Source organism: Pezoporus wallicus, unplaced genomic scaffold (assembly GCF_028554395.1).
Source record: "Pezoporus wallicus isolate ANWC-B61680 ecotype Strahan unplaced genomic scaffold, APGP_CSIRO_Pwel_v1 contig_6428, whole genome shotgun sequence".
NCBI lineage: Eukaryota > Metazoa > Chordata > Aves > Psittaciformes > Psittacidae > Pezoporus > Pezoporus wallicus.
Window position 1 is genome coordinate 3845337 of NW_026639269.1, and position 23469 is coordinate 3868805.

The window sequence follows — 23469 nt, forward strand, 5'->3', positions numbered from 1 at the left end:
CAAATTTGATGTCTTCACTCACAACCGAAGAATTTAATAAAGGTGCAACTAAAAAATTTCCAGCTGCCATAAAGGTAGGAACTAGTTGCTTACTGAGAGACTTGTATAATGGGAGGTTTGGAACTGATGCTTTTCCTTTGCCAGCTGCGTGAAACTCAGAATGGAAATGTCACATCATCCACATTTAGGACATGGAATGGTCTGGAGCCTTATTCAAGTATGTCTCAAGAAGACAGCAAGTTTTAAACCAAAGTGAAAGGAACACTGTTGAATAATTTTGTGATAATAGGAGAGTAATGCTACTTCAGTTATACTCCTCTTAAAATGCAAGTAGCGTCAGCTACTGGGAATTTCCTACCAATATGTAACAGCATTTATATTAAATGGCTTATGAAATTATCTTGAAACTTTGGAAGTGATTATGCATCTTTGGGGGATAGAAGAATTTAATGTTAAATACTAAAGGAATTTCAAATTGTTGATGGAAGACAGACATCCCTAGTCACAGTGTAGAAGATATAAGGAACTGGCTAATACAGAATGACTTGCACTCAGACACAAGTTACAACTATATATCACACACATCCTTCTCCTTGTCTCTCTCCCTCCACACATATACATACAGATAGAAAGCTTTTAAAAAGCTTTCCTCAAGGCTGACTCCTCTAAGCAAGGTCAGAGTATACAAGCCATCCAGCCAAAACAAAGGAGACCTGTTCTTAACCCGAGAGGTAATAGGGAAAAGACAGTCTTCTCTGCAGCAAGATGAGCTATGTACTTAAATGGGCTCTAAAACTCAGACAGGGAAGTCAGAGAAACCATCTTAAATCTCTGACATAAATATGACAAACCACCTTTGGAAGGAAAAATCCATACAGCAAGGAAACAAATAAACTTGGCAGAAACTGAAACAAATGGACTTTTCCAAGATTTTATAGCACAAACTGAAACAGCCAGGGGTTGCCGTGTTGCAGATCATTGGAAACTGCATATATTGAAGGATAACAGAAATTGATCTTTCTAGCCAGTGTCCAAATCCAAAGTTACTGGTCAGTGGTATTAAGGAGATGCCTGTTAACACTGATGAGCTTTCTGATAGATAAGGGACTATCCATCAGAAGGCATCTATTGATTATGCATGGTACTGATATATGCAGACAGGACCATCTGAATATCAGGAAGGGAAGAATTTGTCCCACTAGGGCAAGCAAACTGTATCTTAGATCAATGACCTTATATTTTTGAATTTGGTCCCACCAGCAAGCCAGACAGAGAGGTAACCGATAGAAGCTGCAAAAACTACCAAATCAAAACATGCTCCTGGCAAGAATGTGGCCCTAACAAATGATCTGGGGAAAGACAACATTTCCATAGAGTGCAGAAGATGGTCTCTTCTTTTAATCTGTGCCTCCAACAGGTTTAAGTTTTTTCTGTATTAGGAGGAAGTATGTTCTTTTAATTTTTTTCAAGTAAATCCTAGCTCTAGAGTTTGAAAGTCATGATATCTGTTGACATCCTTACTTAAAGGAAAAACCGAGAGAATGGAGATTATGAACCTTTTGCAAAAGATCCTTTAAAGATTTCAGTTTCAAAATATGGGGTACTCTGCTTTCTGTTTGTTTCCTTTTGCTTTCATTTTTCTTTGCTGCTAGTTGCTATAGTCCTTACAGCCTCACAGCAGTAAGTATCAAGATGCTGCAGAGACTTAGGAAAGGAAAAAAATGTGCTGCAGCAGAAGCAGTGTGCTGCTGTAACTTCTGCTCCTATCTTGAAGGCATGCTGAGGGCCTAATCCTGCCTTGCGTCTTAAAGCCATTTATGGGATAAAATGGCTGTAAGTCCTAAGGTGCTATAACTGTAGAGACAAAAATACAAAGCCAATAATACTTTGATAACACAGCAAAGGAAAATCTAACAGATAAAGATTAAATGGGTGAGCACCAATTAGTGATTTCGAACTAGCTACTGATTCTTCTAGATGTGAGCCAGTTTTCTAAACCCAGTGTCACAAATTGCTCTATCTTTCCCTTAGAGACTTTACAGCTAAACATGATAAAGCAGTACTTCAATGAAATGGAAACATCTTACATAAGAAAGAAACATTTTCAGGGATTTTGCATAATGTCCAGATCAAAACTCCCTGCAGGCTGAAAGTAAACCTACAGGTTCTGTTTCTTAAAAAAATTGCAATTGACATTTGAATACAAATTCTCAGATTTGTATCTCCAACTATAAGTACTGAAATCTCATGAGAAGACACTGGGATTAACTAACATAGCTACAAGCTAGAGCGAGCAACCTCATCCACATGAGTGGAGCAGAAGCAGTGTAAAGCCTGGTGCAACAGACCTCTAGGAAAGTTATTTATTGTATGAAAACAGTGAATTCATTACACTTGTAATGAGATTTCAACTGTCACTTCAGATTAATTGTTTAACTTTACAATAGCCTCCCATGCTGTTTGGAAAAAGAAGAAAAAGAAATGGAGAAGAATCAAAACCCAAGCAACTCAACATGACCATGTGTCCTGGGTTCAGCAGTAGCAGTCATTTTTCTCCTTCACACTATGTAAAATCTAATCACTACCTGTTCTGAGGAATATATTTATAATACTCTATCACTACAGGAATGAGAACTGTTAGTGGCAGCATGTTAACCAGCAAGACAGTGACAGTTCAACCTGTTCTAAGGACTCACTGGAAAGTGGCAGTGCTCTTAGGTGGGCACAATACTCGGTAGTCATGACTTTGCTTAACATCGAATCATAGAATAGTTAGGGTTGGAAAGGACCTTAAGATCATCTAGGTTCAACCCCCCTGCTATGGGCAGGGACAGCTCACACTAAACCATCTCACCCAAGGCTCTGTCCAACCTGGCCTTGAACACCAACAGGGATGGAGCATTCACAGCTTCCCTAGGCAACCCATTCCAGTGCCTCACCACCCTAACAGGAAAGAATTTCTTCCTTATATCCAATCTAAACTTCCCCTGTTTAAGTTTGAACTTGTTACCCCTTGTTCTGTCACTACAGTCCTGTGGGGGTTAAACAGTATCTTCTCTATGAGTCAAAGATAAATGGGAGTTACTCAGCTAATAAATATTTGAAATGATAGCTACAGTTCTGCATGCCAAATCAAAAAGAAGTATCTACAAGCCAGCATCTTCTGTTGTGTCTAGTAAAGTGTTCATGTCCAATGCTACAGTTACACTTGGTCATCTCTTCAGCAATTTCTGACACAACTTTCTGTGTCACATACACAAGCTCTTCGCTATTTTGTGCATAATTGGAGTTGTTCATAATATTAAGTAAGTTGCATTGCCTTTTGAAATTGATGTATCCTGTTCTCATACTGTAGGTACAATGGATATACAAAACTCTCAAGTCACACTTAGCAAGTGTCCCCTGAGGCTCTGAAGAGGAATAGTGCAAATTCCTTAGTCTCTGAAATTTACCCACACATTTATTTTTACAAAGATAAGGAAATTCTGAAAAGCAGATATACCTCCTGTCGTGGTTTAAACCCAGTCAGGCAACTCATTCACTCACTCCCAGTGAGTGGTGCCGAGCTGACAACAATCGAGGTCCGTGTTCCCCCTCCCCCCAGGGTTCTCCCCCACTCCCGGAGGAACGGGGAGGAGGATCAAAGAAAAGTGCAACTCCCACGGGTTGAGACAAGAACAGTCCAGCAACCAATGTACAACACAAATCACCACCGCTACTATCAACTACAACAATGATAAGGGAAAATAACAAGGGAAGAGAATACGATACCACCGGCCAAGAAGACGAGTTCCACCCGGAAGCCCGTGTCCTTCCGGGTAACTCCCAGTCACCCCCCACCCCAGCCATGACGTGCTGTGGTATGGAATACCTCCCTGGCTAGCCCGGGTCAGGCGCCCCGTCTCTGCTTCCTCCCGGCTTCCCCTCCTCCCTGGCAGAGCATGAGCCTCACAAAGTCCTTGGTCAGGGTAAACATCATTTAGCAACAACTGAAAACATCGGCTTCACCAACACTGTTCTCAGGCTGGAAGTCAAAACACAGCACTGCACCAGCTACCACAAAGGAAAAAAAAAACATGACTGCTACTGCTGAACCCAGGACACCTCCCTTGACCAGGGTCTGCTTCCCAGAACTGGAAACTGTTCCTCCATCTTCCCAGAATTACAGAATATGGCCAGAGTGGCTCACTGTAGAGCCAAGCATTTGCCTACTGTCATTCTGGCACTAAAAACCTCCAAATCAGTGGATCGTTTCTTTTCAAACATTAAGTATTTACAGATTTAGGGCACAAATGTATTTAGGATTTTCCAGCAGAAATTTTGTTTCTACTGTTCTGATACAGCTCAGCATCTAGCTGCGCTGGACTGCTGTGGAAAACCACACATGCCTGCAGTCTGCCTACGGACTATAATGGTTCATGGTATAATATAGATAGCTTTAAGGAAACTCTAGCTTACAGAAAAAAATTACACAGATGTATCTTGAAAATTCCTCCAGAAGGAAGACTCATCCGCCAATATATATAAGCTGATTTCTTGCACCATAGGAAACAACCTCAAGCCTCCAGACTTAGTAATTTGAATTTAAATTTAAAACCGTAAAAAAAAATCACTGCATAAATTGGATTTTTAGGCTTGGTTTATGGTAAGAAAACTGTTCTAGCCAGAGCAAGTTGTATTTTTCTTAGCAATGTAGCAATTCGTGCTATTATTTATGCTCACATTCAAATATCTTTTAAGTTTTACCGGTAGTGCAACCTAGAATATCCTCTCTGAAATGCTAATTGTAACTATAACCCATCCCATGATCACTCTCAGCCCCTTTTACTTGGAACTCGTAACAGTGATGCACACAGATCAGATAATTTCTATCTCGCACTGTAATTATACAGGGATTTTGTTTTCCTTTCAGCCAGTAATGTCTAAATTGGATTAAGATAACAGTCACTTATGAGGCCTCCTCTACAGAAGTTGCTTTCATCACTGCTGCATTAATGCTATTTTACCCTAGAACTTAATTTTTTACATGATTCCCATGAGTTTCCAAGAAGCTCATACTTAATTTGAGATTATGCATAAGGACTAAATACGAACAGGAGAAAAAATACCATGCTCACGGTGAATGTAATAACTGGCATGCTGGCACTGTTCATTATGATCAGATAAAATTCTAATCATATGATAAGAAAAGTGATGGATCTCAAAATCAGAGGACTTAAGTCTATTACTTATGTGCATTTAAACATCATCAGCTGGTAACAAGCCCTTCGCACTCCCCTGTCTGAGCAACTGCTACTCTTGGCAGTAATAATCTGAGTGGGTGGCTGAGAATGGAGCTGGCAGATGCAGTACTGATGCAAATTACATCTACGTAGCAGCACATGCATTCATTCATCCAGGGAGTCATTTTTTTATCATTCCAGGAATAAGCCAAAAGTCATAAAATATTTTACTTGTCAATACCTAAAAATAAAATCTGCACTGTATTAAATATTATCATAAAATATAGTGTTAAACAGATAACTCAGGTGTCAGTATGCCCAATGTCATAAAGAAAGCTCTGAAAAAATGGAATACATTCCATGTGCCTAATTTATCCGGTTTGCGGGGTGTTGCTTTTTTTTCAGTGTTATGCTTGGAGACCTCATAATGCATGTGTGACTGCTTATATGCACCACCAAGACCAAATAATACCAATCATAAAATCCTGATTAGTCTTCCCTTTATTCTGGCATATTATTGCTTTCATTATTTTAGCTATTGAGATGAACGACAGAGGTGACAGAAAGGGAAGCTGAGTAAGGTACATTACTGAAGACAATATACAGTCCAGTGAAATTAGCAGTCATTATTTCTGTGTTAGCTGTAACACTGCTCTTCTACAGACTGTAAAGTAAGACACTGCAATCCAATCACTACTTGTTCACTGGGTCAGATACATGTGAGGCTGTATTTTTACACACATTTAAGCAGAACATTCACCTTGTTATATTTTTTTTTTTAGAATTATGCCCTGAATAAATACTCCATCTTTTTTTTTTTTAAAGTCCCACAGCAGTAATGTATACGAGCTATACTTTCCCAGGAGAAACAGACTTCTCTCAGAACAAATTAACTTTAAGCTGGTTCCTATTTTAGGCAAGTTATTTAAGTAAGACTGGTAACACAGTAACTGTGGAGGTCTACAATTATATGGGAAGCAAGTATTGTGCAGCAATATTTAAACAACTGATGCAACTTGAAAAAAACAAACTAGCCTTGTAGTCAGTCTATTAATTAGGTATATTAATTGAAGTCATTAATAAGTATATAGACAATCTAAATGTAACAGCTAAAGCGCAAGTATTTTGACACTAATTGCAATCAGAATCCAGACACAGTACCTTAGCTTTATCCCTCATGGATCCTTTCCCGAGGATGGACATTTTTGCTCCTGTTTCTTCTTGTAACCTCTTCAAGGAGTTCCCTCTTGGTCCAAGCAATTTCCCAACAAAATTGAACTAAAAAGCAAATAATAAAACTATTTCAGACCAAGAGGTATGCTTTCAAAAAAATTCATAAAAATTTGTAAACAGTCCGCTTAAAGCTTATATAGCTGTGAGCCTAATTCATTAGGGTACAAGTCTGGAGAACCAATGTATCCTCTCATCTAGTGCGAAAGGCAGTAAAAGCATTCATGGTTTATTTGAGCCCCAGGAGTCTTCTCTCTAGGACAAAAAGGGCCAGTGGCTGTTCAGGTTTAGTAAACTGCTAAACCATATCTTTGCTTATCATACAATACTGGCAAACCCCACAGAATATATACATTGTTTCCTGAGTTAGCCAACTTTATTGGCAAAGTAATATATTCTGCAAAGTTAGAGCTCTAAATGGATTTTTAGGAATTGATGCTTTGCACATTGATTTTAAAATAAGTGTATCATCACCAAATAACTGTTTTGCCAGCAACAGAACAACACAAACAACAGATCACTATAGGTATTCCAGGCTATTTTCTGAGCAGATTTTAAAGAACACTGAGCTTTGTCTGCCATGCCGCTAATATTCTTGAACACAGAACACTTCATGTAACACATACAAGAATGTTTCTTTTTTTCCATATGAAGAGGACAGATGTCTACATGAAAATCTGAAGACAGAACAATAAATAAATAGTTATGTCAACACAAACTAGCAAAACGGGAGGAGTCTATTAAGTTACAGTCATTTGTTCATTCTGAAATCAACAGTATCTTCAATTTATTATTTTTCGTGCTTTCCAAACTCTTTTAAAAACACTGTGTTGTCTTCGGAAGTTGACTGGGGACTATCAGCACTTGCTTAGGATGTTTCTAAATTATGTTCAGATCTAAACAGACAGCACCCTGGTGTGGCTTGCAACAAAGAATAAGCTTAGCTAAGGAAAAAGATGTGTAATTGTATCAGCATTTCTTTTTTTTTTTTTTATTTCAAAGACAGAGAACATGACAATAAGAAACAGCAATCAGGAATACGCTGCCAAAAAAATACCCAAATGTCTAAAAACACGTTATAACACACCTTGTTTTGAAGTACACATTCTGAAAATAGAAAAAATAGGCAAATATACTTGCACCCACTTTAGCCAGCAAGAAAATACCAACACAAATGCATCAGCCATGCTTATAACACCCTAACTCACAATCAAGCCAGATACCACAGAACTCAAGCTGGCTTTCAGTCCACTGTCTTAATTACAAATCTCTTGTAACTTCCTTCAAATACTGGTTAAACCATCAAAGAAAATAATATGTAATCACAGGAAAACAAACACGTAAAGTGAAAACCAACATAACTGACTTCAGCAAGACAACATGCCTAGGGGGAAGTACTAAGTAGTAATGTAGTAGAAAAACCCTACCAGCTTTGAAGCTCCAATAAAAGATTTTTCATGCTTGGGTACTTTCCAACTCTACCTGTTGATTTAATAAAATTTATCAACTGTTTGATAAATCCTCCCTCATTTTGGGAGTAGGATTTAGAGATGATGACCTATCATGGCATCAACAGTCCTGTGTCTTGAAACTGTAGTTATGCTTCTTCCAGAGACAATGTGGCTTAGAAGTTGTTGGCTTCAAACTGCATATTTGATTTCATAGGAAAATAAACCAAATAGTGAGAAAGAAATAGCAAGGACTGAATTTTGACTTAATACTAGACCTTGGGCTAAGTCTAGTATTTGAAATCTAATAAGATTTCAAAAATTACACATTTCCTGTATGTGAAGATTTATTAGAGAAGGTCGAGAAAACAGCAGACCTTTTGTTCCCTTTATGTGCAGAATGGCTGTTCAGAAGTTACAACACCAAATATTTTGTGCCCCTTACACATCACCAATCAGAGAAGAACCATCCGCAGCTGTATCCTTTCAGCAGCATCTCTTACTATTAAGAAAAGCTGCCCTTGAAAGATGAAAGAGCTATACGGCTATGTAAGTTTGGAGAAAAGTATGAGAAGGCCAGCCAAAGCTTGACTCCATTTGTTCTCCGAATGGAATAAAACTATTAAAATACACTCTATGAAGATTTATGCTGACCATTTACATTTCAGCACTTCATAAACCGTCTAATAATTACCTTGACATATTGCTGCAAAGGAGCGGTATGGCCAGCCTAATCTATGTACTAAGTGGATTTTAATCACTTCACAGGAAATAAGTGGCCAGGGATTTTAACTCTATTGATTATGTAGCAGACAGACACAATTCATCCACCTTCAAAAAAAAAACCCCACATATCAGGAAGCGAGCAGTTATTTACAACTGAATAACTGAATTGCTTTTAATTTGTTTTTGTCTAAAGTTGCAGAAAAGCCACTGTACTATATCAGACATTCAACTATTGTGCTCAGTCTTCCTAACATCAGTCTAGGGCCATTGGCTATCCTCTGCACCAGTCTATAATCCCAAAGTCTGAAAGCAGTGGCACAGTAACTCAAACTAGGTAATTTAAGAAAAAATAAATCCTTTATGTCCACACATAGGTAAAAACAGCCCACGAGAGAAAGTTTCACTGAATAGCAGAAATTGTAACAAATTTGAAACACAACTTTATTCCCCTTACTTATTTTACAAAGGTATGCTAAACAAGAACTTAAGCAAAACCACTTTTAATACTGGAAATCTATGGCTCTAGTTACAGCCACACGGATAGCTTCCAGTCATATTAGGAGAGGACAGATGAGAAATTATGACATATAGAAGAGAGAGCATTAACAGAAAGCTTTCATTTCTGGGGAGAAAACAGACTCACTACTTGAAAAATGTGGCCATCGTTGTCATACTAGCTGTTTTTATGGGCGGCTTTTCAGTACTATTTGTGAATGTCAGCTAAGCTTTGTGTGTCCTGTAGAAACCCTTCCTGGTTTATGGCAAAGATTTTGCATGCTATTTTATTTGATTTTTTTTTTTTAATCATTTTGTCTTGAGGAGACAGACGCCTGTATTCAGGGGAAAACGATCAGGTGATAGCAGGGGATGCTTTACTTAAATGCACATGATGCTCTGTGTGTCAACAGCTATGCAGTAAACTTTCTCCTGTGCAGAACAAAACATTACAGAGAATATAGCTCTTTCAAGAGTTCACAGCCAGTCTCCCCAACATCTTCCCCAACCAATATACACAGTTTTTCACTAGGTTCATCTGCATCTCGATCACCTCCATATTCCAACCTGTGCAAGCAATCAGACTGTAAGATGCCCAGAGCCAAAACTTTGGATTCTCAGTCTCCATAGAAGTTTTTGTTCACAAAACTTTTTTAATACTCATATGGAAATAGCCAAAAATGTTACTATGCATTTGACACACAGAAATTATTTTTTCCCAAAACTGTGCTGCTCCCATCTGTCTGCAAAGCTTTATACTTAGACACGGAGAGTACTTATCAACAGTGTGAGACATTTTGCTTGAGTCTACATGCTAAGACTGAATATTTAAAACCAAAGATTAGATACACAGCAAGCATATAGAAAATGGAGAATTCTTAAGAACTAATTACAAGAAATTTCTTACCAAAATATTACCTATGTTAGTAAAAAGCTTAGGGTTGTGCTTCATGCATAAATAAATATATAATCACAGATCTTCTCATCTCCAAACCCCCTTGCAGTAAAACATGCTGCACATCAATACACCGCACTTGCTTCTGGCTAAGACACTGAGAACAGAAACCCTAAAACCAGGTGTTGTCAAGCTGGATCACAGCACAGGCAGTGTGTCTCCTAGTGTCAGCATTTATTATGGTTTCTATGAAATGCCAGAGATTAATTATAACCTGGGCTATAAAGAAATGTGTTTAATAACTAGCTCTTAAAATATATTCTGCAAGCTACATATAATATTGTGATAGTCTTAAGTGTACTGCACTTAAGTACTGCAGCACTTCAAGACGATTGCCATATATTTAACCTCATTGTCATGCTTGAACTTACCTCCTTTAATATGGACACATCAAGTGCTGTTCTCAGAAGCCATAACATCAGCAGAATTACCACAGAATTTAAATTAAACGTACACACGCATTTGTAAGTTGATATTTATAAAACATCTGATTTATATAATATTGCAAACTCAGGGGAAAGTTTCTTCCCTATATAGTACATTAAAGCAAATTGCCTGGGAGATGAGCACACTGGGAGTTTGAATTTTGAAGTAGGCATCAAAGGCAAATAGACATGGCTCCACTATTGTGTCTGTGTTTTATAAAGGGTAGGGAAAAGAAAGATAGTGATCTTGCGCTGTAGAGGATCCTTAGCTAATACTAGCATATTTAAATGTCCTTGGCTCCCAGCACTGGATCCTTCTCACTGGGGAGGAGCCCACCCCGACAGCCTCAAATTGAGCTAATGTTAGCTAATGGAGCTAGGTTGACAGAAGCTGCTGACTTTCACCACTACCTCATTTTTTTAATGCTGAGAACTGTAATCAGCCATTGATCTTTACCTCAGTTGTATACACAGGACTCACTTTATTCTCAGTATGTGATAAACTGGCTTTTGAATAAATCAGACAGCCATACAGTGGGTTTTGAGAGACTCACGATACCAACTCTGCTTATGCATGCCAGGGAATACTGTGAACCTCCTGAGAGCTGGGACATGAGCTGCAAGGTCCAGCAGGGTGACAACAAGGTGGCTGCAGGGGGGCTCCCTGAAGCCAGCAGCAGCCTCTGGCTGAGAGCTGTCACAAGCACTCAGGATACCATCCTGTCAACCCAGCACTTGGCACCATCAGAAGTACATCGGAAGTTACTCCATCACATATCAGCATTGGGTACTCCCCATAAAACCTATGCTATTTAAAACCACACCCATCTTTCACCCCACCACACTTCTGCACATGGAGGCAAGAATGCTAGTGAGCAGCTAAACAATCATATAATTTGCCTGTTGCAATAAAGCTCTAACCTGCAGTTGTTTCAAGACTAAAAACTCCATTTAATGTTAGTTAGGATTTTGACTCCCTCAGGGCAGCATACCATAGGTATAACAAATCTAACATACAGACTTCATCATTAACATTCAAGCCTCAAACTAAACAAAACGATTGATAGAAAATGCGCGCTTACATTTAGAAGAATATTTGTTTCCCTGTTTGATGTAGCCCAAATACATCGCTATTAGAACTGCAACATTTCTTATTTAATAAACACTATTTTAATAGAGGTTTGCAGGCAGAAACAAACAATATGCTTGCCATTCAGAAGAACTGTTTGTGTCAGTGATTGTTTCACAGATCAGTGTTCAGAACAGTAACAAAACCTAGATAAATAAAGCATGGGACAGACAAATGTTTACAGCTGTAAAATAAAGCAGCACAAAACCCTGAACTGCGAGAACAGATTACTTCCTTTTAGAAACAGCAAAACAGAAATAGCATGGGCTTGGCAACACAAAATTGGTGTGTTATTTCTTTGTGCATGCTGCTCACCATTGCTGTCAGCTCCTTTGTGGGGAGACAAAGTGGAGCTACTTAATCTTCACAAAAACCCTTCTTTAATCATGGGGAAGAAGAAAATGACATCTTTCTAATTTCAGCCCTGTGCTAAAGAAAAGGGAAGGCAAAGATATTCACTCCTGAATAAAAACATACTGAGACCTGCTTGTAGATTAGTTTTGTTCCAGTCCTATTCTAGGATTTATGATGGTTCATTTATTTAAGAGGAGTGTTTAAGAGTATCTCACCTTATGATATGTACAAGGGACCTCCCTTCACGTTAAAGTAGTACTGGGTGACTATATAGGCAAATTTTATTTTTCTCAACACCCTGTAAGCATGACAATGCCTGTAACAATATGCTTTAACTTTTAGCCCCCAGTTTGTTGGACAGTTGAACTAGATGAGTATTTTAGGTCCCTTCAAATGAGAACTATCAGATTTTATTCTGTTCTATTCTATCCCTATTTCTAGCTTCTACAGAGTTCAAGTTTGCCTCCCTCTATATGTAGCTCCTTAACTCAGTATCTCTTCAATACCTTGTATTTTTTGGCTTTCCCAAAATGAACTTAGTGTTCCAGATAAGGATGCAGTATTATTTTTTATTACCAGGATGTGATGTTTGCTGTCTCTGGAGAAGTGATTCCAAGAAACCTGTTTGGTGGGACTGAATTTTGCAGGGCTCTACTTTAGCAAGGCATGTCAGGAGACAGAAAACAGCAGAAGCAGAAAATGAATGTACTCTTTCAGAGGGGCTCTGGAGAGCCACTCCAAAGGAGATGTGATAATGCTTTCTTGAAGTAAAGTTTTGCACTCCTGAATTTTCACTGTAGCAGTCTCAAAACCAAAGGAGAAGGCTGTCCTTTCCTACAGAGCTCGCTGGGTCTCACCTGCTCAATATGCTTTGAACAATAACCCAATGCCAGGCCACAGGGAGAAAAACTGAATACTTGAATGGAAAATACACCTTCTTGAAAACTCTGTGCCAAATTAATTCCTAGTTTAAATCAACAGAATCGCCCCAAGAATAAATTAGATAAGAGTATCAAAGTTTAAGTCATTAAAGCTACTGTGACGAGATTTACCTAAGCAATAAACATTATTTTATGACACATTTTCAATCTTGAAAAGTGTTGGGAGTTCATATTTACAGTGTGCTTGAAGAAAATACTGCAATATTTGTCTGGCTATTTACTAGTTCATAGCTAGCACCAAAATCTACAGTGAAAAAATATTTTTGGCATCACTACATGAAACAGATGGTCAGCGACTCCAGACAAACAGCTTCCAGATATAAGTCCACACTGAGACAGCAAAAATATCCCCTCACTTTTCAGTTTTAGTATTTTCTGTCAGAATTTGGTAACAAGTTGTGGCATATAAATAAAGCAAATTAAGTAAGTTTTAAAATATTTTTTTCATACGTGCATTAGCAATGTGACTTACTATAATCTGCTATTCTGCCAGACACCCAAATATGTTATTTTGTGCAATTTTGTTTTTAACCCTGACATGAAGCAACTGAGGAAACACCAAAGAAGCAACTGAAGTTGTGGGTATATATTAAATCTGTAATTAACAAGTTTAAGGTGTTTATTATTTTAATTGCAGAGATATCCAGGGAGACTCATCATACCAAGCACTGCATAGACATGCAGGAAGACATAAACTTGAATGTTAAAAAAATCAAACAGGCCTTGTTGAATGTATGTGGCTACTACCGCTTATTTTGATGGTTTGGGAGTGATTGCAGAAACTACTGCCATTAAAATCACTGGGCTTGGTTACAAAAGTGGGAATTACTCAAGGTAAGTGCAGTACAATGAGGTTCTGCTGACAGGAGAACAACACGGGAGGCTGAGTTTTCAACCCAGAATTGATAAAGAGGATCCTAACATCACATTTTATCTTTGGCTTTTGCCTATCTTATAATTCTTCAGCAACTTGGAACAATATGCTTTTTCTTAAGCTTATCCCTATTCGGCCAGCCCAGCTGGGGACAGACCAGAATGGCTCTCAAGGTTTTTTGCCCATGTTGGGGAGGTTAGAGCTGTTAGTAAACTAGTCACCAGACAGAGTTCATGACTGATCCCAACCAATGTCTCTAAAGAGTCGGGAAGTTTTTTGAGGGCTGACTGCTCCTTAACGGAAAATTGTACAAGAACAGCAGTATTTTTTAAAACTGCAGAATACATTGAGCTAACCTTGATTTTGCGCCACTACTGAAGCCATATTCTATTGAATCAAGGGCAAGAGGTCTCATTAGGACAAAAAGCCACCTGTCTTTAAACATTCACGCTAGCCAACCCTGAAGCAGTCAGCTTTTACTATTCAGAAATAAAATACATGGTAAGTAATAAGGAGTTCTTGGAATTGTGTATCTAAGGCATGGTTCACCTGAAGGACATTATCTAAAATGGTATTTCTACAATTCAGACCACAGAGGTGAATCACTAAGCTTTTTGCAAACTGCACAATTAAATAAGTTTATATTAAGCATATGCAAAGGTATGGAAATAGGTACTGGGACTACAACACTTAAAAGCACAATTAACATTTGGCTAATTGGGTTTATTACTCCCACAGATACACCACTTATTGGTCACAGTAATAAACACCATCTGCTCTTTGCTAACTGGCAGCATCCTACCAACTTTTCTCCAACTTGAAGAGTTTGGAATGCAAAAGGAAGATCTGAAAGAGTTGTAATACAGTGGTATTTCCAAGCACACCATCTTACTCCTGCTGAGCTGAATATGATTTCCTATTAGGTGAAAAATTTCTGTTTGCCAGATGTTATATTTGCAAAGTACTAGGTCAACAAGAACCAGGATAAGTTAAGGCTGAATACCCAACCGTAAAACTAACGAATCTTTCCCATGTACATTAATGATACTGGACTAATAAAAATGTAGCATAAAACTCAAATTTCTTTTCAGTCAAGGAAATTATAACAACAGTTAATTTGGATCCAGTATGTTACTGAACTGATTTAACAGACATGCATATAGTATCTAATTTTGTAGACAGCATTGTATTAAATCACAAATGGTTTATGTTAATCTAATTAAAAACTCTGTTAGTCAACTTGATTTTGCCTTTCGTTATTAAAGTAATTATACTTAAAGAAGCATTTATGTATCTATTTGCATATTCCAAGCACTAGCAAACATTAATTTTATCTTCATGTCACGTTCATAATCAAAGCAAAGCATTACTTTAAATTGATTGACATATGCAAACTCACATAACTCTGTGGAAATTAAACCAGCCTGTGAAAGCACTCAAAAACATTTTACAAAATTCTGGTTCTTCCCCTCCCCTCCTACATTTTCTGCACTGGGTTCATTTTTTTGGTTCTTTATTACTAAGGACAAACACAAGAAAATACAATGTTTCTTCCTTGCAGCTCATTACCTTCTACTTTTTCTGTGCTTAGAGAGGAGAATAATTAATTTTCAAGATTTCTTAATGAGTTAGCTGCTCTGAGGTGATAACGCAGTAAAATATTTTAAGAAGAGCAAAGCATTTCAAAGCAACACCGACAAGGTGAAAATAAAGACTGGTGCTGAATTCTGTTCCCAAGATGTTCAGGTAGCACATCTGTCTGATTCCTACTTAAATTTCAACTACATTTCACGTGAAAATTGCACAAATTTAAGACAACAGATGTTGTCCTCTACTTGTCTGTTCAATCAAATCTGGTAGGCCAGAACATATACTGACAACAAAGAATATATACTTCTAGATATATTGCCATTGTTCATGAGCTTATTCTCAAAAGCCACATATTAAAGCACTGTTCCAAGAGCAGACTCCACCCTAATCAGACTAGTTTTCTTAGATATTTTGCTTACAATGATGAATTTATGGAAGGAATATAACCAGATTTAACTCAGTATTTGGCACAGATAGCTTTACAGTGGTTTTCATAGCAAGCATACTGGACACAGAAAGATCCTCTCCATTGTCCAAACTGAAAGTGCCCCAGCTTGCTCAACAGCATACAAACCAGAGGCACTGCAGAGCCTCCTCTTCCACACTACACAGAGCTAATTGCAGTAGTACTAACTAATGAATTTACATTTCATTTAACACTGCTGATTGTAAAACCAAGCTTAGCATATATATACTCACTCTGTAATCTGATGTAAACGCAACAGAACTGCTAACTGTGAAGAATCAATCCCTGTGCTAAATGCACATACAAGGAATGCAATTTCCCCCCCTAAACACTCATTATTTGTGTTTATAATTTGCCAAGTTGATAGCCTGTAGTACTCATTAATTGCAAGCTGGAATACCCACTCAGTTGCATTAAAAAAAAAATAAATTATAGAGTTTTATAACATCTGAGTGTCAAAAGCTTCTTAAAACCCGAGACTGATTTGTAATACTTTGTTGATGGCATTCCTTTGCAAATGACATAACTGTGTTTCAGACTCAGTTAATGTAAGACAGAAAAAAATACTTTCAGGACAACATCCTGAAAGAAGAACAAGACATGCTGTATGTAATAAATGAGGGGGCAAGTGTGAGTAGGAAGGCCTGAGTGGCTTTAAATAACATAGGCTGTAATATCCAATAGTCTTGCCAGTGCCATACAACAACTCTGGAGTGAAAAAACCTGACTACAATGCTCCTACCTCATGAAATATTAAATGACCTGCTAATCTTTTTCAATTTCACCTTTTTTTTTTTTTTTTAATCCCTACACCCCAGGCTAAGATCTGATTCTCACTTGAAAGAATATTAATGAAGTAATATTGAATTCTCCTCTAACACAAGATTAAGAAATTCCTCAGGTATATTTAACAACTGCCTAGTTTTAACTTAATGTTTATTACATTGTAATTACCCTGTTTCAGCACACTTACAATCTTCAAGAAGGATGAAACCTGAATTAACGATGGCCATCAATGCAAAAATAGGGCAGTGAATGTTTCCCATTCACCTTGTCAAGCCAGTATGTCCCCTGCTCTAGCTGTTCAAGAGAGCCAGGAGTGATGTGACACAGTTAGCTGTACCCAAGTAATTAATTAACTTGGTATCTAGAAGATGCATCAGCCTTTGAAACTCATTTTCACATTGGCATCTGACACAGTTGGGTGGCTGTTATCCATGCTGAATTTCAAGCACATCAGTCCCATTCAACACTCTAGTCTGCCTCGAGCCCCCGTCACTCAGTGTGGGCTGCTGTAAATCCCCGGTTGAGCTGCTTCATTCACTAACTTCATGAGCTTTTGTATCTCACACACATTTATGGAACTCATAAATTCCAAGTCTGGAGCTAGGTGTTCAAAGTCTAGATTCTGCAATGGACAGAAGAGAAGCTGCTAGTCCTCTTGGGAACCTGCAGCTTGCAGTGCTCTTTTACGTTGCCCCCTACATTCAAATTTTTTCATGGAGCTACAAATGATGAGAAGTTCTGATTTTCACACCTTCAAGCACTTACATCCCGAATGATTCCTTATATTTGTCTGCCTGCAAATGCTGAAATAAACTAAAAACATCCACAACAAATACATGACAAAAATGAATGTGAAACAATAAGCAAAATTAACTTTCAGCAGACACTGGGGGAAAATGTAAGTGTAAATTTACATGGAAAACTATATTCTGTCGAAATCTTTAAAGTCCTTTGAAGCTTTTTAACAGTAAAGACCATTTATGTCTTAAAGCAAAGCAGAGGAAACAAAAGATAGATTTTTACAGGTAAAACCTAAGGATTTGTTCCATGCTTAAGTTTCTGGGAACATTTTCCCACTGTAAATGTATTTACAAAACGATCATAATCCCCTTAAAACTGAATACACCTGTAAGCAATATTGCACCAAAATAAGAACGGACCAGTGTACTTCAACCTGGAATAATGAAATCAGTTTAATCAGTTCAATCATTTAAGCACCATCCACAAAAATCACAATTAAAGTGGTATCATCAATTCACACAAAAAAACGCCTTATGAAAAGATATTTTATTTAAAAGCCAGTGCTTAACTTTGAATTTCATTTAAAGCACCTAAATTTCATAGATATTTGCCTCAGATGATAACTTTCATCTTTGCCATGTCTTTTCTTACGGCAAGTACCATCCTGTCATTTGCTGGTAAGTACAACAGCAAATGGATATTTCTGAACGTATTTTAAAAGTGTAATTTCTAGATTAATGTTTGTCAAATGCTTTTAGATGTAGATCATGGACATTACATGTTGCTTGATTGTTCTTCAGCTTGTGCATCCCACACTTAGAATAACAGAAAGCAGCTGACTTGTTAATGTTTTGCAAATGCAAAACAAGTGCACTCCAAGCATGCTAGGATTCTATGCTAAAAACCACTATTGCTCAAATCCTAGGGGGGCTTTTACGTAGTGAATTCCAATGTTACAGCAGTCAAGCCCAGTGAGCCATTACTATTCTCTAAGAAATATCACAGAATATTTATCAAGTGAAAGTTTCTGATTTAGAAACATAGAAACAGTACTATGAGAAGAAAAATGGAATGACAGGAAAAAATGACTGTGAAAAATAACAGCAATAAATTAGGAAAGGGATTTTTCCATGAAAATCCTATTTCCAAATCATGAAAATATGGGGGAAGGGAGAAGAAAAGAAAGAACTGAAATATGTTATTTTGGATGTCCATCTGTAGACAACAGTGAGAAAGAGGACAAGTTGTGCAGGGAAACCACTTGCCCCAGCCAACTTCACGCCCATGTGCTCTCAAGACAGGCCAGTTGGAACGCCTGAAGTGAAAACACACCATGCCCCAGACAGAGACCTGCACTGGTGGCTCTGAAGAAGCGTGCATCCTGCAGATGTAAGAAGTCTGTGCAGGCTCCAGAGACATACTAGCAGCAGCAATTTCCATCCTTATATAAAACAAAACCTGAGGAATGCTGCAGAATTTCTGGAGGCCAAATGTAGGTCTTTTGGGAGCTGAAAGTTGGGACTTGAAGAGCAGCACTCTTTGCAACATTCTCATTACATCATGTGCAGATTCAGAGAGAAGGGGATGCGCCGAAGCAGAGCTACAATCACGGGCTGAAATAATGGTGTTAGGAGGAAGAACTGAGATTCACCTCAACTGAAGATACCACTAGGATACAAGGAGTCTGTACAAAAGGAAAAGACCTCATTTGAGATATGAAGGATTCAGCTGTGGATACGCTCATCAAGAAAGACGAGGTCAGAATCCAAAAATAAAATGCTTTTTCACCATCTGCATTAATAGTGGAGGGAACTGTGGCAGGTTGGGAGGAAGATAGTGCAAGGAAAGATTTCTAAGTATTTCCAATTAATTTGGCAAAAAACAGCATAAACAATAAAGATAGCAAACAGTAAAATAAAAACATTAGAGAGGTGAAGAGTTGAGATGGCTATTTAAAAGGGAAATATTTTCCCAGAAATGTATCAGTGTTCTCCAAAAAAAAGATGGAAAAGTAAGCAAGCAAGCTGATCTCATATACCTGATCTCCAAAAGCATTTATTTTACAGGTGCTTTATCAAAAGGTCTTTATAAAACTAGGCCCCTAGAAGGAAGGCCCTCTCACAGATTTAAAAAAAAAGAAGCTTAAATGATAGGAAAAATTTGGGGTAAATAGTCAGGATTCACACTGGGAGGAAGTGAATTCACACTGGGAGGAAGTGATTAGTTGAGTCTTGCTGGGACCCTAGTGGGAGATCAAAGCTGGAAAAAGCAGTGAATAGTGAGAAGGCATACTGTACTGATGATGCTAAGGTAAGTCAGTGCTCTGAAGGCAGGACTGGCTCTGAAGAATTACATGTTATGACATGTGGTGACAAAATGACAGGTGAAATTGAATGTAAATAAATGTAAAACACATTGATTGAAACACATCCCACCTTTATAAATAAAACAATGTGCTGATTCTAACACCTCAGAAATTATATCAGGAAAAATAGCAGGTAGCTCAGTTCACAGCAGTAGTGAAAAAGCAAACTGTATGTGCTATGTTAGAAATTATTAGGGAAGTAGTAAAAAACAACAGAGAATAGCACTGAGCTACTTTATAAGCCAGTAATACCACACCACCTTGAAGACTATTTACAGTTACAGATCTCAATTTCAGAAAGGCCACAGTAGGACTGGGAAAAAAAAAAAAATGTTTCTGTACAGTGACAAAATAGGAATCACTGAGTGAGTCCTGAGCTAGGATTCCTCACTCTGGAAAACACAACTGAGAATTACAACAGATTCTTAAAATCATGAGGAGCATGAAGAAGATCTCCAGAGCCTCCTCAACAAAATAAACTGGAGGACAGCAGAAGATCCTAGGCAAGCATCAGTCTCAAAACTAACAAAATAAAACTTCCTGCCCAGGATTCCTCCAAATTTGAGCTTTAAAAGTTACTGACAGAACAGCTACATGACAAGAAACTACCCAAGCTCAGGCCATTCATGTTGGAAGCTGGGATAACATTTTGGAGACATATATCTGGACAGTTTGACTGTACTCACCTTCATTTTTAGGTGCCCGGTGTTGGTCACTGCTGGAAGAGCTAAACCACAGCAGAGTAGTGTTTTTGTTCTGAGGCACAGAAGTCATGGCATAAAGTAAATGGATTATAATGTGATGTACAATATTTTGGGGGAGTTTACAATAGTCAATCTGTGCGTCATAGTGAAGCGAACCCATTTTGCTCGTATTGTACTGCAAAATTAATTATGATTTTATACAACATTTTAAGTTGTGGTAAAATATGCTCCTTTCATACTTCAGGCATATATACATATATATTTATTTCTGTCCAAACATAACTGTCTCAACCAGACATGGTAAAAGATACGTACCTGCAGTACACTTTGATCCATATGTTAACTCTATAATGATACAATTTTAAACAGTCCTCTGGAGTTGTATCTACAAGATTTTGTTCAGATGCAAAGACAGCAATTTACAACAGTTATGTCAATTAAATAAATTATATTATTCATTTAAATAAATCAGCAGCCTTGAAAATATGTACCTACAGTGGCATGTTTCCTTCTGCTATTCAGAGGGAGCTGTCATGTGTATTTTTTACTTCATGCAGATAGAAAACAGAGAAACTAATTCCTTGCATTTCTTCAGACTGCAACATCAAAACTAGGCTAAAGACCTAATCGTACTTCCCTAATTTTCAGGAATTACATTTTTATGAATAATGTAATGCAACTAATATGGATGTAACTTGCAGAATTATTGCTCACCACTCTGACACACTTCTCACACTCATATTGGTCTGCTTTAGATGGAAAAAAACCCAAGGAGAGTGCAAAATGTGTTTTTTCCTGATTTTTCTTATTTATTTACTAAAAACACAGTGATTAATTGGTCTGATGTTTATACTTTGTAGAATTAAACAAAAAAAGGTTATTATTCATCTCCTGTAAATACGATTTTTAAAGATAACAGTTTCTTGCTTTGCCATACAAAGAACAGCTAAACCAAAATAAATGTATTTGTTAAATAGCCTTTCTGAGTAGTAGCGTTGATCTGCCATTGAAAAACATCAAATTTATTTATGATAGAAGAGAATTCATCATGACAAAGTTAAGAAGTGAAAATGTGTTTGATATTGGATGCAGATAAAGTTTATCAGTAAAATACATAGGGGTTAGTATTTATTTTATCTTTGTGAGGTTTTGAGGTAGATGGCAAATTTCTTAATAATTGTTTTTGAGAGTTAGTTACAATGGGATGAAGAGGTGCTTATTATTAACATAAAAGCAATCAAATTTGTTTGTATAAAATTATAAGATATGGAGAAGAGGAGCAATGAGTCAGAAAGTGACTCAGAGATATTTACAGCACAGGATTTATGGCAAGACTTAAGAAAACATGACAAAAATATCCTTTCATTATCACACTCTTAATTTGCAAATCTGAGTCTACTGTATACTGTGAAAAAATGCCATTAAATAAAATAAACATTCAATGTACTAGTTTCGCCTTATTTTCATGTAAATGGCTTTAAAGTGCTCTGATGCAAACTGCTAAATGACAGCTTTCAGAGCTAATCAATGGTTTTTGTTTTACACTAAAAGGATTTTTTTAATGCCATTGTCAGTAGACCCATATGTATACCAATAACTCTGTGTATCTTAAATGAACTACATCAAAAGTCTTTTACTGTAATGTCTCATTTCTTTATAAGCAGAGCACAGTCCCCACTTACCTGAAAGCTAGTGGTAATCAATGTGCCAGTGTCTCTGAGCAAAATTTAGTACAGCATATCTGAAAACAAGTACTGTAAATCAAGCACTAAGCAGAAACAATAATTTATTAGGAGCTATAAATATCTTCCCATACTATACAAAATGGTTCCTTATAACTGAGATTCCCCTGTACTTCCGGAAAATGCAACATGGGAGAAAATGTACCTGTTAAAAACATACTGGGCGTGTTTCTCCTCTAAAGCAGTTTCTTCTTAGCTTTGCCTTAGCTTACATTCTAACACATTTAGCAAATTAATATGAATCCTTAATGGGCGAAAGTGACTGTACACAGCTGATTAAATCAGCTTCCTTCTAGTTGCAACTGCAATTTCAATCCCATCATCCCACTAAAGATAAAGTCCAGTGCACATTAAATTTATTAAAATGGAACACTATCTAGGACAAACTTCAGGAATAAAGACTGTTCTAGTCCTTCCATGCAACTGATTTCTGTTTAACTTCCTTAATTCCATTTTGGCGTAATCCACATTAGCTCATATAGATGTATTAAAGGAAGCTAAAAATTGCAAGAAATTATGTGGGGCTATATTACACTGGGAAGAGTGCCCCAAAGGAAATTGTGGAAGAACCATAAACTGGAGAATTTTAACTTCAAGCTGACTAAAATACTTATTCTACAGTATATGCAACACAGAACTGCTTTCTATGTTTCAAAGATTCATGTTGATGAGTTCCAGCCCATTTCTTCTAAAATAATGACCACACTGTGCTTTGGATTACGTGTCTGTGCGGATTTGCAAACCCCATGTTCACATTTCTCCACACTGGAGCAAGAGGGCAGATCACTGCTCTGAGTTCCACAGTCAAGCAGCTTTGCTTCTGCTTTCTGAAGTTATTAAGCCAATGAGCAGAGGAGGATGTGCAGCCTGCATGCGTGCACATACACAGCACCAGCTGACAAACTCAGCACAGTAGCTGTGCTTTGGTACTTCTAACATCATTACTGCCCAGCCAAGGCTTTGTACCAGTCAATAAGCCCTCTCCCCCACAGTCTCTGAACAGCTCTTGGAAATTAACTGGGCCAGGACTGATTTCCAAGATGCATTTTTTTATGATGTCATCTTTTTTACAGACAGAGGAGATTTAATGCTATGGATGTGGCTTGACCGCAACAGCTGGCCTCAGACCCTAACAGGCACTGGCACTGCTAAATTAACTGCTGCCGATGCAGTCACATGCACGCTGGTTACAGCTGAAATCCAAAAGCAAAATATTGCCTCTGCTGTACTAAATTTTTTTCTTGATTAATATTATAAGACTCTTAAAACCCTGTGA

General features: G+C 37.6%; 1 protein-coding gene across 5 annotated transcripts in view; it reads right to left on the minus strand.

The window, feature by feature from the left end:
• Positions 1 to 23469, minus strand: part of KHDRBS2 (KH RNA binding domain containing, signal transduction associated 2) — a 356153-nt gene that overhangs the window by 236972 nt on the left and 95712 nt on the right. For all 5 annotated transcript variants that reach the window (XR_008972741.1, XR_008972740.1, XR_008972739.1 and 2 more), the window contains exon 3: positions 6384 to 6500. Coding sequence is in view for 2 of the 5 variants with exons in the window: in XM_057414012.1 (XP_057269995.1) it covers positions 6384 to 6500 (117 nt within the window). In the remaining 3 variants the exon portion in view is untranslated. The remainder of the gene's footprint in view (positions 1 to 6383; positions 6501 to 23469) is intronic.